A 14,563-nucleotide genomic window follows, 5' to 3' on the forward strand; every position below is an offset into this window, starting at 1 on the left:
GTGCACCGGAGGAGGAGAAGGAGGGGATTCCTCCTCCCCGGGCTGGGTCCAGGGCTGCTGCAATGTCGGAGGCAGCTGCGGGAGGAGGCACTGGCGGAGGCTCCATGGTGTGTGCGGTCGCAGCGGGGAACGCGGCACCCCAGGGATCCCCGGTTGTGGCGGGCTCCGCTGCCGGAGGAACAGCAGCAGCAACAGCAGCAGCCCGGGGAGCTGAGAGCCCGGTCGGGGGAGGTGCTGCGGCTGCACCGCTCAGGATCGCTGCCAAGAAGGGGCAGCTGCGCTTAGCACCCCGGGCAAAGAAACTGGAGAAACTCGGAGTGTACTCTGCATGCAAGGTAAAGAAGGCAGCAGCACCCCGGGTGTGACACCCGCTGTCACCGTGACAAGTGACAGCGCCAAGAGCAGGCACACTGCACGATAACAGAGCTGCAGCCTGTGACAGTGACACCCAGACACTCACACAGGAACAACAACAACAACAACACTCCGGTGTGTCAGTGGCACTGTCACTGTAGTAACTTTACACAGTGCACCTGTACAGTAGGTTAACTCAGTGTAAGAGCTGAAGAACCTGCATACAGTAACATTACTGCTGAACCAGCAACAACATTCCATAGTGAAATACCATAGAAATAACACTGAACACACTGACACACACTGTAGCGGGAAACAAACCTCGGAAGGTGTGTTACAATACTAATAATATTTACACCACGCCGTTGCAACCTAGACGGCAGTAAAAACTCAGTTACAACAGCAATAATGTTGTTCACTTGCTGACACCATGTTGTACGTGACAACAACATTAATGACAACCTGGTCCTGTGTGATAACTTAATTATAATATTGATGTTACAATAACACTCGGTGAAGTGCTGATACTCCTGGCGTAGTGGCATCACCCTAGGGAGTAACTGTTGACTAGTTAGACTGTCTATATAACATTAGTATGACATTGCGTCCCTAAATAAGGGGTTTTATTTGAAGAGCCAGATCGCTAGTATTGACAAATTGTCCAGGCCCCATATTTTTGTAATGATATTTTAATTGACCCCAAGTTTACCCTAGGAAGGCAGGTTATGTTCCCAATAGGGCACCTGTCACTAATGGCATAAACATAGGCATAAACACGCGGGATTACTTATAAAACTCCTGAGTAAGAGTGGAGCAATCAGCATAAAAACACTGCATTAGTTGTCATGGTGATTGCACACTTTTACTACTTTGCAAGAGGATTGTTATATGGTCACTGTTTTATTACAGCTGATGTTCTATTCATTACAAGAGTAGATGTTTATTTACTAAAGCAAGAGTTTGCTTTGTTTGTTATGTGTTATGAAGGTCCAACCCCAATGAGCTTTTTTTAGTAAAATAAAAAACTTAGAAAGGGCCCTGCATATTGCATTAATTAGAAGGGCTACTTTTGTGAAATCTCACTGGTTTAATCATGTATTATACAGGGTCACCCAAGCCCTTTTAGCAGGAGAACAAAACTGGTGTTGGTGCTTTACTATACATACCCCTACTTTAGTGAATATGAGGGTACACATGTTTCATCACTCCTGCAACAACCCAAGGCTGCAACACTATACAACAATGCACTGCGCATCAGTAATCTATGATAACCTAAATCGTATTTAATAACATTTGGTAATAGAAGCATTAACAATATACCATACTATATAATCCCCCTAATTTAAAAGTGGAAAAAAAGTCACTATGCAGCCAATGATCATTATTTTGCAAATCTGATTTTATTTCCATACACATTTCGATGTAAGAGATAAGTGTATAAGCAGTTGTGACCTGTATTCAGGCAGTATTGTGTAATGAAATATATTATACGCAGTGATATTTAAAGCCGTATCATCTATTACAATGGCATGCTGCGTACACCTGATGCTCACATGGTAAACTAGTAACACTGACTCAGGATTTATAGGCTTTAACTACTATAGTAAGACTGTTAGTGATATATAGTTTTTTGTTCTTAATCCACACTCACTACAATATTTAATATTAAACAATTAATGCTTCACATTTCAGTAATTTAACGCAACACTATGCAGTAGAGTGAACAGACACAAGCAGTTTGCAGATTAATATAACCTTTATATTGAAAGATACACAAGTGTGTTGTATTACTGTTGACACAGAAACATTACCATATACAGTAGTTTCATGTGTGTCAATGTGACAAAGAGTGGTCAGTATGAGTGTGCGGCTGATTGTGCTGTGGTTTAGAGCATTCCTGGGAACTTCCCAGGCTAGGTGTTCTCCATTTTTGGAAGGTGCCCCTTCGCAAGTGGGCACGGCTAGCTCAACAAGTGACATGGTTGGCCGTATGATGGGTGGGGATAATTGTAGAGAAGGGAAGGGCTAGTCCTAGATAGCTTTAAATATGTTGGGAGGGGAATTGGGTGGCTAAACACTGCTCCCTTGCCAAGGAGAAAGAGGAACGTGATCAGGGGAAACAGTGGTAAACTTGGAGACTCCGGGTCAAACCCAGAGAGTTCCCAGGCATGGTTAAGAACAGCTCATGGTTTTGAGTTCGCGTCATTTTAGTTGAGTGATCGGTTTGGTGAATAGGGCTCAGTATGAGTGTACCTCAGTGGGTCAGTCAAGATTGGCCCCCTTTTGGGGTTGAAAAAAATCTTTGGAATTTGTTAACCCAATATCCCCTGCAAAGGATAGTGAATATCAGGCCCTGATCCTGGCACAACATTGTTACTGTATACTGAGAAGTGACAGCACATGGTCCACGTGAGACCCAACATTGGGGCAGTACCCATGGCACTGTATGTACTGATGCATTAATATTTTATTATGTAGTATATTTTGAATTTAAATTGTAATCTCAGTATATGGAACCATATAATATCATTATATATAGGTCCATAATACCAATGCAGCACTACAAGTGTTGTAGTGCATACTATTGTCTGAGCAATGCCACTTTTTTAAAAAAAAAATCTTAAAATTGTTACTGTTCCACTTAAAGTATTAATTACACTCATTAGTAAGATAAGCAAACTATTAGATCCCTTACGTTTTCATTTTCTAGAGCAACAACCTATCAGTGCCTGCTTTTGTGTCACATGACAAGTATTCCCAGCAAAATAATGAATGAAGCCAAATTTTATCTGATTAAAGAATTATTACTAGAGTAGGTGGAGCATCAGCTTTAAAGCAAAAGTGTTTTTTGTTTTTTTAATTCTCAAACACGTGACTGTGTTATATTAGATGAATTTATCTTTTCTGACAGGTCTTGATGTAAAACTTATAAAGATAAATCATTTTCTGTTTCCTTCTTCTGTGTATTACATCTCGGAGAGAGCTTGAGGTCTTGCTACAGGCCTTCCCTAACGTTCTTGTCCCTGATGACTAAAAAAAAACACACACACACACACAAAGAACACACAGATGAACTTGCAGCCTCCCTAATGATTATGTAACTCTGATACATTTCTTGGATGGCTTCTGTCAGAAATTAACTCAGCCAAGTAGGGACAGCAAGACCTCCAAATCTAATGAAGGAAGTAGAATCCTACACGAAGGTGTTATTATAAGCATTTGTTTAAAAAAAAAAATATTTGCTCTTTAACCCCTTAATGGCAAAGCCCGTACATGTACAGGCTCAAAATGCATTGTTTTCAGTAGGTTTTCATTGTCCTTAAGGGGTTAAAGGGAAAAAAAATCACCATGAGCATACAATACAGCACTGTGTACAATAATGTAGGTTAGTGTTGACAAAATTGTGGTTTTATCTAATTTTGTTCCAATAAACATCCTTTCTGTGCAGACGTGGAGGCCACAATTTTTGTCAGTCATATGATTTTTGTGTGACTTTCCCTGCTCAAGATGTCACACTCAGCTTACTCTGTATGGCAATGCAAATGAAGTCCCTTCCTGCATATTAGTCATTCTCTTGTTTATCACAGGCAGTATGATAAGGATGCTGGGTGTTTGTCTAGTAGATTGGGCCAATAAAACAGAGCTAGAACACATACAAATGGTTAATATGCGATCATATATATACTACTAATAAACACCTTTGGTGGGAGTTCCCACTTAAGGCGATACCGCTAAACCAGAAGATCAGCTTTATTAAAGGGACACTCCAGCCACTCCAGCATTTTAAAGCATATGATTACACTTTGGTGGTTCCCTTTTTGCATTTATTATTTATTTATTATTTCCCGCAATGCCGGAAATGTGTCCATCTTAACACACCTCCAGCACTGGCTCGGGGAACACTGCATGTGCACGTGCCTGGAAAGTGTTCCCATTGATTTCAATGGGAGTGCTTTCTTGCCACTGATTGCAGCTTCAAGCTGCTGGAGAAGGGTTGCATCTACTACATCAAGTAAATATTTTTTACAAAATGTCATTTTCAAAGGATGCATAATAACAGGAACATTAAGAAATATATTTAGTGTCTGGGTTTTTGTTGAAAGGAATAAGTAAATCCAGTGATAAAATTAAGATCTCTTGTATACTGTATCTATTACCGTTTCTATTAACATTTCTCTTCCGAGGAATGTATAAAAATATTAAAAATGAATATTGTCCAGCTCTGAATATGGCAGGAGCATGCAATCCAATAACAACAATAATGACTTAATTAGTGCATGGCGGTGGTTCTAGTAAAGCAACATTGTGTTTTTTGTACTTGCCGATGAAGACACTAGGATGTTTTTGGGTATGAAATGCAATTCATGGCTATATTAACAGGGTTATTGTGGGGTCCAAAAAATTTAGAATAAATATGGCTTTGTATATGGGACAGAAGAAACGGGTGGGCATATTTTATGGAACCTCTTAAAGCATGTTCTTAGCACACTTTTAGTAGGGAGAATCCAACACTGTATCACATTACTGGTTTCCTCCTTCAGAGGTACCCAAGGTTTAAATTACAAACATAATACATAAAACCATATGTTTTATCTGGCACATTGAATAAGTACAGATACTTCACGGAGTTGAACAAAGCCTTCAATAGTAAAACAGCTGTTACATGCTATTAACCATGCTATCTTTAGTAATAGTTGTAATCACTTGGCAACGCTCATAGTATATAACCTTTGTAGTCCTGTTAAGACAGACTTTCTATAGAAAAAGTATATTAAATATTCAAAATGTAAATGGGCTGCTTAATAAAAACAAAATCATACGTGATAAATACACATGCATGTGACATTTCTTTGTTGCGATACAATGCGTTTCACGACCACATCTTTCTATTAATAGTTGGTGTGTTGATTTTTTTGTAACTGTGAGTCTGACTGTAATTATGTCCGTTGCCTGTTTGGTGATTTGTCAGTGACAAGGAAATAATCATAGGCCTTGTCTGGCTTATGTCTCTGCTTAATCTTCATAAGTGATTAACGGTTGGAGATAAAACGAGGGACTTTATTAAATCTCACTGTGAATAGGGGCAGGGTGGTGCTTGACACAGCCCTCCAGCTGTTATCTTCATAAGCTAGTTCAAAGTGATGAGAGTTGTTTTCCCACTGAGATCTGAAGGTTGCTAGCAATTGTATGTTATTCAACAAAAACTGTGCTAAAATAATAATATTATCCCTTGAGATTGCACGGTTATGAGGTTACTGAATAAGTGGTATAATATACACACTCGTAACACTTCTTAAATTACCTATTTTTTATTGAAATTGGTTAACAGCATCCAATGACTTGAATTGGGGTCTTCTGTCTTTAACACAGAAGTGTTGAAGATTAAGAGGAGGAATAAGTGACGTACTGCAGGCACGGTCACATCTGTATATGTATAAATCTAGTATCTGATGTAGCAGAATAAATAGATTTGGTTAATAAATAACATTTTGGAGATTATGGACATGAATAAAACACCCTATTTCTTTTGTTCTGGGTGGACAGTGAGGATTTATTTGTCCTGGCAGCGCTGTGTGAGGGGCCAGTAAGGAAAAGTTAAGGCTTCTCTTGTAAACTGTCCGATGGCTCATTAACAGTCCTGGTTTAGCTTTGGCCGGCTAAGGGGATGTTAGGGCAGAGCATAATGTTTATTTGGTACATGCAGTTTGTGTGCCTTTGGAGTATTGCAAGGAGGGGCAGTGGGGGGGCATTAACTATTTTATATCAGCGTGGGACTAGCTCACTCTTTATTTTGACAGTCTAGTAAGGCGGGGAAATACTCGCCTTTGCCAGAATTGGCTTTTGAAAAAGTTTAAGATTTCTTTTTTTTGCTTCAGTTTTTTTTTTCTTGGTGCTTCGGTGGATAATTTTAATGTTAATTTGACTTTTCTGTACAGTGAAACCAGGTCAGGTTTGTGTCCCAGTATAATTTGTGCAGATTATACTTTTTAAAGCCAAAGGGGGATGGGCTTCCCCTAGCAATGAAATTATTTTGGTAAAATGGTAAAATTAATTTATAAAAGGCACGGTTGAAGCTCAGTAGTTGCTTTGCAGATATTTTGCATATGAGCTGTCCTCGAGCCAAACAGTTTTTTTAGAACAATAATCCCACAAGGGATCAGTGTACTTTCACAGGCTCTGAATTATGTGCATAGAAGCAAACATACAATTCGTGCAAGTAAGAGAAATCGGATTCCAGATTTTCCTGAAAACAATAACAATCCCAGTGGATATTGAATGGATTATACACACCGTCAGGATGAGAGCCCGGTTTTGTTTGGAGGAAGAATAAAATTTAAAAAAAAGAAAACGACCCAGAACATTGCTTTGTGTATAGCTTGGAGGAAAGAAGAGAAGATATGTGATAAATCCCTTTAAGTAAATGTTTCTAACAAAGTACAAGAGGGAAGTTATTTCGAAGGAGGAGGAATGCAAAAACAAGATGTCACAATCTAAAACGAGAGGGTCAGAAGTTTAGATGCAACGTAAAAAAGTTTTACTTTACTGAGACAAATGGAACAGTGCTCCACCAGAAGCAATATAGGATAGGCATGTGGCCAAGGACCGATCAAGTTCTTAACTCTCTATAATCGGTAAAAATGGGCAGACTAGATGGCCTTTTTATAAGTTCTAAACTCTTTACAGTTGGCACAATGTCGTCAGACAGGTTTTCCTGGCATCCACCAAACCCAGACTAGTCCATCAGACAAACTGAGAAGCGTGATTTGTCACTCTGCAGAACACGTTCCACTGGTCCAGAGTCCAGTGGTGGCATGCTTTATACTCGCAATCTGACCCTTGGCATTGTATTATGTGGTGTGAGGCTTGCATGCAGCTGCTAGAAGATGGAAACCCATTCCATGAAGCTCCCACTGCACAGGTCTTATTCCGATATTAATGCCGGTGGAAGCTTGGAACTTCTCAGCTATGGAATCAGCAGACTTTGGAGACTTTTGCTCACTATGCACCTCAGCACTCGGTGACCCCGCTCTGCGACTACGTAGTCTTTGCTTCGTGGCTGATTTGCTGTTATTCCTAAACGATATTTCACAAACCGACTTATTGCAAAGGTGGCATCCTATCACACTGCCATGCTTGAACTCGCTAAACTCTTCAGGACAACCCATTTTTTCACCAATGTTTGTAAATGCAGACTGCAGGGCTAGCTGCTTGATTTTATACACCTGTGGCAATGGGTCTGACTGAAACATCTGAATTCAATAATTAAGAAGTGTGTCCCAATACTTTTGTCTATGTAATATATGTGTAAACGGATTTTCCATACAATATCACCATATTTGGTGTTATAATTACAACCTCCCTCAGTAAAAGGTATTTAATCAAGACTGAATCTTTACAATGATCCTCTTTGTATCAATAAGAACATGCCTTGGGCCTTTTTAATGTTTAAAACAGATTTCTAGTCTGTTAACTGAAGCTAAGATAATTGTATTCCTGTGACTGGAGTAAAGAATGTGTTTAGCAAACATACAGTTTGTTAAAACTGGCAGATTCAGGGCCTTTGCAAGTCTTTTCTGGCAGGTCATACGTCCAGTCATGTGCTTCTTTATCCAATAATCCATCCTTCATTTCCATTAATTGCGTTTTCTGAAAAGCAAATGGCAAAAATGAACATTTTTACACGCTAAAACTTTTGACGCACTCAATCTTTTTTTTTAGGATTTCTTACCTCCCTAATTTAGCAAAGCATTGAAGCCTTAGACAATGGTTTTATGTAATAGCTTTGTGCTGGAAATATCTATGAGGTGAGGGGACTTTGCGGCCCGTTCTCATTCATACCAAGAAAAGATCAAAGATTTGAATTGAATTTGATGTGCCATTGAAAACTGCCATGTGCATGAGTAAATGCTATTTCTTAAGCACCACAGCAGCCAACGTATGTAGTGATGCGCGGTAGGGAGGGTCTTGTCCAATGTAAAAGCTTTGATGTAATGTATGAGGAATACCCACCATAATTAGTGCTCTTAGCCCCTGAGGACTAATTATGGTTAGGGGTCCTGCCCATACCGATCTCTTATCCACTTCTGTAAGCTGAAGGTATCAGAAGGTGGAGCATGGGCACTGCTGTCAGATGGCTCCAGCACACCCCTCTTACTCTACAGCTGCCCTTTTGCTCCATGAAATTACTGCCCAATATGGCTGCATGCAGTCATGGTAAGCATTGTTGGGAACGGAAAAAAAAAAACAACAAAATGTTTCTAGCTGACATATTGTATGATCCGCTGATCAAGGATTCCCCCACCACTCCGACACTAAAAAAATATATAAATATATCTATAATTTTAATGGACTTTTAAGATGGATTGATGTATTTCCATGGACAATTACTTTTACTGTTTGGTTTTGTAATTCATGGGGGGGTACTTCTTGGGTGAGTGGTTGTACTTTTTTTTTTTCACTATATCATGTGATAGGATGCATGGTATGTAATAGAACTGTATACAGTCGTTTCCCTAGGTAAAGTGTAATCTATTAATAAGCTTGTCACCGTAATAAAAGCTACAACAATTCACCAGGCCTCCCATGGAGAAAAAAAATGCGTCCAACACCGGTCCTCAAAGGTTTAATTACAGTATATTTAATATACAAGACCATTTAACTATAAACATGGCTCGCATTCCTACCTTCAGTCAGATATTAGATATAATTACATCATCCACAGCGATCAGATAATTGCTGTAATGCTTTTATTGCTTGAGAGTGATCAGGTTATCCTGCACATGGGAACTTTTAGAGTTCAGCAGTAAATTCCAAAAGCATTTATTTTCCGCGTTATTTTGTAACTATATGCGTTAATCTTAATCAGGTGCTGCTTTTTTGTTTCTTCTTGGCATATATATATAGTTTGGTGGCAAGGCTGGGAAAAAAACTGACCAAAGTAGACAGGACTTTACCTGTGCTTACCAGAAGTTGGTGAAAATTAGGTTCAAAACATGGCTGTTGTGGTCTCCTTAGGTACAGGGGCTGTAGGCAGATCCAGGTGATAAAACAGGCATGACAGGCAGTGTAAAAGGGCAAAGGCAAGCACACAACAACAAAAAGACACACAGAACTTAAGACAAGGTCTGCTACAGCTGATAAAAGAGCAACGACTGAGATGTTGACGCCATGTCAAGTACAAACACTTATCCACTTTAAAAGCACAAAACTAATTAGATACACAAACAGAAGCCATAAGATAACGTGGGACTTACTTATGGAGGCTGAAGTGAATCTGAACAAACAGAGCACCCTACTTGGGGAGCTTTAAATAGAGGCGGGCCAGACACGGAAAGCGAACAGAGAACACCAGGAGCAAGACCAAAGCAATCAAGCACAAAAAGCTGGGTACAAAATCCTGAAGCAGCCTGCAGCATACAGTAGCAAGGGCTGAAACTAAAGCGGATCAGGAATTTCTACATTGGAGCTAGACATTCAGTGAATAATAAAGCTCTTCACCACCGGAATATAATAAGAATAATAAAAATGAAAACCACATGTTCACTTTAGATTCACTTTGGAAACTGCAACTCTCCTACCAACTCCTGCTTGACTGAATAAACTCTGATTGTGCAGCTTTTAGCCGTTTATTTAACATGCCTTGGAAATCATGTAGTCGTTAGAATGTTGATGTAGCTTATTACACAAATAATGCCAACAGCTACGTAATTTCTGACTGTGTGATCATGGAGTCTGCGTGAATTGTTAACTTTGTAGCAGCATATAGCCTGAGCGGTTAGCTGTACAAAACTGAAGAATCCATAGAACATATAAAACTTAACCTTTATTCCGTGATATACTTTAAAAAAAATCTAACCAAATTAGATATTTTTAATAGGCAAGAGATAGACTCAATGGCATGAATGTGGGTATGCTGAAAAGCACATCTACCTATGCCCTGAAGCTTTGTAAAATTAATTGATTTAGTACAAGGCTTCTATAGTATCTCAGCGCTCATCAGATAATGTTAGTTATGACAAAGGCCTTCCTAAGGAAGGAATCCAGGTGCCTGGATAACTTAAGTGGTTTGTTAGAACCACTTGTCATAAAGTTATTTGCCCAAATGGAACTGTGAACTGTTTGGTTAAATAAAGTAATCTATTTGTCTATAGGTCAGTTAAAATAACCATATTAACTACTTGTAACAGGATTTGCATATTCATATCTCTCTGTTAGGTTATTCATCCTTACATCTTGTAATCAGTACAAAAACATAATCTCAGATGGTTTACCAGCTCAGAGAGAAATATCCGTCCTTTTAGGGGTAAATAAATAAGATTTCCACTCCATGTGACCAAGCATCACTACACCCGTGTTTTCTTTTTTTTGGAAAAGGCTTTTAACCCAATAGCTCTAATTTGTAATTTTTGGTAGAAATCTTTTTCTCAATTCCTGTGCTTTGGGCCTACAGAGTATACCAACAAAACAAAAAATTTCCAGTCAGGGCTATAATGGGGATGATTAAGTGTACATGCAGCCCTGTATTTTTATTGTATTGTTGGAATAAAAGTTGTAGTAGTGGAATTTTAGAGTTCTCTTTGGGTACAGATATATATATACAGAAAAAATAAGTTAAAATATCATCTTATAAATATTTCAAAATAATTGATATTTTATGTAATCGCATCAATAATTCTAATTTTGCACCTAACATTATACTTTGTGGTTTGAATTGAGATCTCAATTTAATTTCAGGCAGATGAAACCTGCAAGTGCAATGGCTGGAAAAACCCTAACCCTCCACCTACACCACCTCGGTTGGACCTTCAGCAGACAGTGGTTAGTCTCACTGAGCCATGTCGTAGCTGTTCTCACCCACTTGGTAAGAAAAGATACTCCTTTGTACCAACATTTACAATTAAGTGCATCATTCTGCATCGTATAATTGCTTTTGAGGGAGAACTCTAAAGCATTCACATTTTTGATTAGAACTTCACTGGAAAAATCTTGTCATCTAAGTAGGTCTGAATAAAACCCCAAGGTGATCTATTGACATCAAGAAGGTAGTAATTGTATTTCTTTTTTAAGCACTCCCTTGGCAAAGCAGAAAAAAATAGTTGACCAGCTGCTTTAACTATGACGAATGAAAAATAACATTCAGGACATGGTTTATATTTTGAAGGTTTTAAAAGTGATGTTGGGTCACTTTTTTGTTTATCCTATCTGTATTGAAGATAATGTCGGACTGCACACTCATTTTACTTAATTTTCTTTGTCAGAAATGGATTGCCACAGAAAACTGAAAGGTAAATCCCAGCTTGCATCAGCATGGTGCAAGGCTTTCTTGGTAGACCAATTAGGCGCAGTCCGTCATAGTGTAAATTGGCTGGATGGGAAGATCATAGATTTCCCTTGTAATCAGCTCAGTAGGGTGAGTAGAGGGGATGATACGTCCCTGACTAGCTGTCCTGTGCCTAGCTGGTCTAGGTCAAGACATGCCTCAATCAGTGGAAGCTGTGTCCCATTGTGTATCAAAGCAATACTTTTTTACACCGACAATTACAGTCCGGGCTGTTCTTATGTTTATCTGCCCTTTCAGTCCCATTTCTTAATGTTTGTCTACAATGGACAAACTGGAGCTTGCTTAGGCCATGTTACAACATAAAGATTACCAGGTGAAATTTTAACGTTCTAAGGTATTTTGGTACATGGTTATGTCGGTAATTAACCATAAAATAGCATCTAATAGCTCTGTGAAATAATATTGAAGACTATAAAATGACATAAGAAAACAGGAAATACTGTGCATTCTTGATTTCAGCCAAGTAATCGAATTGAGGAAGTTCAAATAACATAAACAAGGTTCAAGTTGCCAATATGTACCCAAAGGGAAAGTACTTTGAATAATCAAAAGAGAAGTTGGAGCATGTTCACATTCCAAAATGTATAAATATTAATGATGCTGACATTATATAGGTTACACAATTCTCTTATAATTGAATGTTATGAGAACAAAACCTAGTGTAATTTGTGTGAAGCAACCAGCCTGTTTAATGGCCTAGAATCGCAATGCCTCAGTAATATTCTGACGGTGCTGGATAGAATCTCGTTTCCTTGTTTAATAGGAATGACATTAAAAGGTCAGTGAAATTATAATATTAGAAAATAGTGTTTGGTTTGTGCTGTAGCTGCACAGTCTCTGACTCCTGTACTTTTGCCATAACTCTATGCTAATGATGATAATACCCGTCTGTATTACTGCTTGACAAATAATAGTGTCTACACCTGCCTAGATAAAAACAAATTGGAAACGTTATGTATAATGTCTTTTTGCATGTTACTCGGTGCTTTGAATATTCACAGTCTATTGTAATTGACTTTGTTTTGTATTCATCAGCTCAAGCAAATGACTATTTTTATGTTTCACACTCAAACTTTACTGTTCTGCATAAATGCTTAATTACAGAATATTAAAAATAGATATTACTCTGATGCCTTTTACTATTGTCCCGATTACAGGAAAACACTATTGTTCCTGACACTTCAAAGGCTCTGAAAGCAAGAACATTCTCTAGTGTATTTAATGTCTGGCTTTCGCTCTTGAATGCATTTTGTGAATGCTTTTTTTTTCCAGTGTGAAATCAAAGTCTCTTCTATTTAATCTTGGTGTTTTACAGCTGCACACGTGTCACATTTAGAGAATGTGTCAGAAGAAGAAATGAACAGGCTTTTGGGAATTGTGTTAGATGTGGAATATCTCTTCACTTGTGTGCACAAAGAAGAGGATGCCGATACCAAACAAGTGTATTTCTACCTATTTAAGGTACTTAAATTTTTTTTAAAAAGGCAAATTAGTTTTTGGAAGTGTTACTATAAATGCAGCAAGATAATGACTGGTATGTTAAGCCTGTTCATGCTTAAAAAAAAAAATATATATATTCCCCCCCCCCTTCCCTTGACTATGAACCCAGAAGATGTTGAGTGCTTGCCAAAGTTCATCTTGAGTGTGGATTAAGCAGTCCAAAAAGAATGCTTATTAAAATTTACTCAAGCCATTGTTTGGATACTGTGCCTTTAGAACATTTCTGTGGGTAGGATATTGTTGCATGCGCTTTTAGTCTCCTCTTTATACCCATAATAATGGTGTTAAGCTGCAGCCATATTGCTTTGCTCATTATGAACAATAGATGTCCATGATCATGCTTTGATCCACCAGACTTTATAATGATTTATGTTTTTTAAATTACATTTTATAAGAATCCAGTCATCGCTATAATAATCTGTATTGAGGTTAATTCACTGCACAGTGAGGTACGAATTGCAAATTCTGTCATAGTTAAATGGTGTGAAATAAAATTTGTCAATAAAACCTATTGACTTTTTTGTGACATGCTAAAAAAGCAATCTCTGGTTTGGATCTGTTCTGTAGCATATTCTGAACAATGATGAAATTGTGTAACTAGATTATATATTTTACTCGATTTTCAGTAAAGTAGCAGGAAAATGCTGTATATTGTGTTATATTGTGTAATCGGTACATCTAGGGTTTTCTTTCCTTTCTTATAGCTTTTGAGGAAGTGTATTCTACAGATGGGTAAGCCTGTAGTGGATGGATCATTAGAAAGCCCTCCATTTGAAAAGCCAAGTATAGAACAGGTAATAATGAATATAATGTATTGTAACTAGGGCTATCATGGTGAAAAAGGCACAACAGACTCGAATAACTGTATAATGGTGGCATAAAAACTTCCACAAATATAACATGAAATTATATCCAGTCTTTCACTCCTATCTGTAAAGTATTCTGTTGACAGAATTATATGTGGGTCCAATCCGATGATACAAATGAATTCAGTGTAATTTTGTGAAAGCAACACTATTTTTGTTTGGGGATTTTCCACTATAATGACATGGTGGGCGGACACCTGTTCTGGATCAAGCATCGTGCACAAAAACTGACAACTGCTTAATCACTTTAAGGGTGTAAAGTATAGTGATTTATTTCTTAACATTCAGATGGGTTCATTCACTAGATGTTGAGTTTGGGTGAAATAAAATGTTTTGTCTCTTTGTTAACTTTGTATTATGAAGGTCCCTCTTGGATCTGCTGTAATTGGAGCTTCATAATACATAATGGATGTGATTAAATCTTTTATATCACTGCAACTTTACCTAAAACTGACTATTAAGTGAATCACCCCGGTAAGTTGAGGACACCTTTGCACATGCT

General features: G+C 38.2%; 1 protein-coding gene across 1 annotated transcript in view; it reads left to right on the forward strand.

Annotated features, from left to right (window-relative positions):
• The window catches only part of KAT2B (lysine acetyltransferase 2B), a 33,129-nt gene continuing 18,566 nt past the window's right edge, over positions 1–14,563 (forward strand). The window contains exons 1-4 of the mRNA XM_053467117.1: positions 1–335; positions 11,089–11,215; positions 13,011–13,156; positions 13,900–13,989. Coding sequence (XP_053323092.1) covers positions 63–335; positions 11,089–11,215; positions 13,011–13,156; positions 13,900–13,989 — 636 coding nt within the window. The 5' untranslated portion in view covers positions 1–62. The remainder of the gene's footprint in view (positions 336–11,088; positions 11,216–13,010; positions 13,157–13,899; positions 13,990–14,563) is intronic.

Source organism: Spea bombifrons, chromosome 5, assembly GCF_027358695.1.
Source record: "Spea bombifrons isolate aSpeBom1 chromosome 5, aSpeBom1.2.pri, whole genome shotgun sequence".
NCBI classification, from domain to species: domain Eukaryota; kingdom Metazoa; phylum Chordata; class Amphibia; order Anura; family Pelobatidae; genus Spea; species Spea bombifrons.